This window comes from Malurus melanocephalus, unplaced genomic scaffold, assembly GCF_030028575.1.
Source record: "Malurus melanocephalus ecotype Western Australia unplaced genomic scaffold, MMel_1.1 scaffold_3286, whole genome shotgun sequence".
Lineage (NCBI taxonomy): Eukaryota > Metazoa > Chordata > Aves > Passeriformes > Maluridae > Malurus > Malurus melanocephalus.
The window spans coordinates 177-2,759 of record NW_026626518.1 but is presented as its reverse complement, the minus strand read 5'-3'; the positions used below and the strand labels follow the sequence as shown (position 1 = coordinate 2,759).

The 2,583-nt window shown below is 40.0% G+C and overlaps 1 protein-coding gene across 2 annotated transcripts in view; it reads left to right on the top strand.

Moving 5' to 3' along the window:
* ELOB (elongin B) overlaps nucleotides 1-1,589 on the top strand; it is a 2,069-nt gene extending 480 nt beyond the window's left edge. The window contains exons 2-3 of one of the 2 annotated variants that reach the window (XM_057389039.1): nucleotides 147-255; nucleotides 1,364-1,589. In XM_057389039.1, coding sequence (XP_057245022.1) covers nucleotides 147-255; nucleotides 1,364-1,473 — 219 coding nt within the window. In that variant the 3' untranslated portion in view covers nucleotides 1,474-1,589. Of the gene's footprint in view, nucleotides 1-146; nucleotides 256-1,360 lie in introns of both variants that reach the window. The other variant, XM_057389038.1, reaches the window with a different exon arrangement.
* The last annotated feature ends 994 nt before the right edge of the window (nucleotides 1,590-2,583 follow it).

The window sequence follows — 2,583 nt, the reverse complement described above, 5'->3', positions numbered from 1 at the left end:
CCCATTTTTTTGGGCCAAAATTCCCATTTTTTGTGTTATTTCCATCCAATTTTTCCACTTTTCCCATCCAAACCATCCACAATTTTTTTTTCCCAAATTTCCCAATTTTTCCTCCTCAATTTTCCCGTTTTTTCCCCATTTTTTAGGACGAGCAACTTCTGGAAGATTCCAAAACTTTGGGCGACTGCGGCTTCACGAGTCAAACGGCCCGACCCCAGGCCCCGGCTACTGTGGGGCTGGCACTCAGCAATGGAGGTAAAAATTGGGAATTTTGGGAAAATTTGGGAATTTTTGGGAATTTTCGGGAATTTTTAGGAATTTTTTTGCATTTTTTTGGCGTTTTTTTTGTGTTTTTAAGGCATTTTTTGGTGATTTTCGGGCATTTTTTTGTGAATTTTTGGAGCATTTTTTGTGAAATTTTGGAATTTTTAGGGATTTTTCAGGAAAACTTGGGAATTTTGGAGAATTTGGGACTTTTTGGAATTTTTTCGGAGATTTTTTAGGATTTTTTGGGGATTTTTTTGAGGATTTTCAGGAATCTCAATGCGACCCCAGGCCCCGGCCACCGTGGGGCTGGCACTGAGCAATGGAGGGAAAAATTGGGATGAAATCCTGGAATTTTGGGAAAATTCGGGAATTTTGGGAAAATTTGGGAATTTTTGGGCTTTTTTTGGGCGTTTTTTGGATGTTTTTAAGGCATTTTTTGGTGATTTTTGGGGGATTTTCGGGGATTTTTTGTGAAACTTTTAAGGATATTTTGGGAAATTTTGGAAATTTTGAGGATATTGGGGTTTTTTAGGAAAATTTGGGAATTTTGGAGGATTTTTAGGGATTTTTTGGAAATTTTGGGGAATTTTTGGCGATTTTTTTGAGGATTTTCAGGAATCTCTATGCGACCCCAGGTCCCGGCCAGGGCTGGCACTCAGCAATGGAGGTAAAATCTGGGAATTTTGGGAAAATTTGGGAAAAATTTGGGAGAATTTAGGAATTTCGGTGATTTTTTAGGAATTTTTTGGCGTTTTTTTGGTGTTTTTAAGGCATTTTTTGGCGATTTTCGGGCATTTAAAAAAATTTTTTAATATTTTTTTGGGAGCTTTTGGTGATATTTGGGAATTTTTGAGGATTTTAGGGATTTCTGAGAAAATTTAGGAATTTTTGAGAATTTTGGGATTTTTTAGGATTTTTTGGGGGATTTTTTGCGGGTTTTTTCCGATTATTTTCCCATTTTTTTCCCCGTTTTTCCCCATTTTTTCGCCATTTTTTTTCCGATTTTTTCCCCGTTTTTTCCCCCAAATCCCAAATTTTCCCCTTTTTCCCCATTTTCCTCATCTGCCATCCCATAATTCCCATTTTTTTCCAGAAGATTCCTTCGAGGGGTTGAGGATCGAGCCGTTCTCGTCGCCCCCGGAGCTCCCGGATGTGATGAAACCTCAGGACTCGACCGGAGCCGCCACCGACCCCCCCCTGCCCTGAAATTTGGGACAAAAATCACAAAATTCGGGAAAATTCCTGAAATTCCCAAAATTTTCCAGAATTTTCTGGGATTTTTTGGGATTTTCTGCGATTTTTTGGGAATTTTTTGGGGAATTTTTGGGGTTTTGGGGGGTAAAAAAACGAAAATAAAAATAAAAATTCTTGTGGGGGAGAGGATTTTTTTTGGGATTTTTGGCCATTTTTGGGATTTTCCAGAATTTTCCACAATTTTCCACAATTTTCCAGAATTTTCGAGGATTTTCTGGGAATTTCAGTGATTTTTGGGGGGAATTTTCGGAGAATTTTTGGGGTTTTTGGGGGTCAAAAAAACCAAAAATGAAAATATTTGTGTTGGAGTGGATTTTTTGGGAAAAATTTGGACAATTTCTGGAATTTTCCCGTATTTTCCAGGATTTTCTGCAATTTTTCGGGGAATTTTTGGGGTTTTGGGGGTGTTTGGGGGAAAAAAAACAAAATAAAAATGAAAAATTCCGGATGATTTCGGGTGTTGGATTTTTTTGGGAAAACTTGAGAATTTTTGGGAATATTCTGTGGTTTTTTGGGGATTTTTTTCCTTTTAATTTTATGGGATTTTTGAGAATTTTTGGGAATTTTTTTTGTGATTTTTCGGGAATTTTTTGGGGTTTTATTTTATTGGGGTTTTGGGAATATTTTTTTGGTTTTTGGGAATTTTTTTGGGAATTTTTTCGGGGCAAATTCTTCACTTTTTGGGGTCTCCCCTCCCCCACCCCCAATGGAACCTCCCAAACCCCTCCCCCCTTTAACCCCTCCCCCTTTTTAGCCCCTCCCCTTTAAACCCCGCCCCCTCCCCAAGCCCCGCCCCCAATAAATCACAGACCACGCCCATTTTTTTTCAATTCTTTGTTTTAATGTAAAACAGAACAAAAAAAGGGGGCGGGGCTTGGGAAGAAAAGGGGCGGGGCTTTGAGGGAAAGGGGGAGGAGCTTGGAGGGAAAAGGGGCGGGGTTTAGGGAATAAAAGGGGGCGGGGCTTTGAGGGAAAAAGGGGAGGAGTTTGGAGGGGAAAAGGGGCGGGGTTTGGGGAGAAAATGGGCGGAGCTTGGAGGGAAAAGGGGCGGGGTTAAAAGGA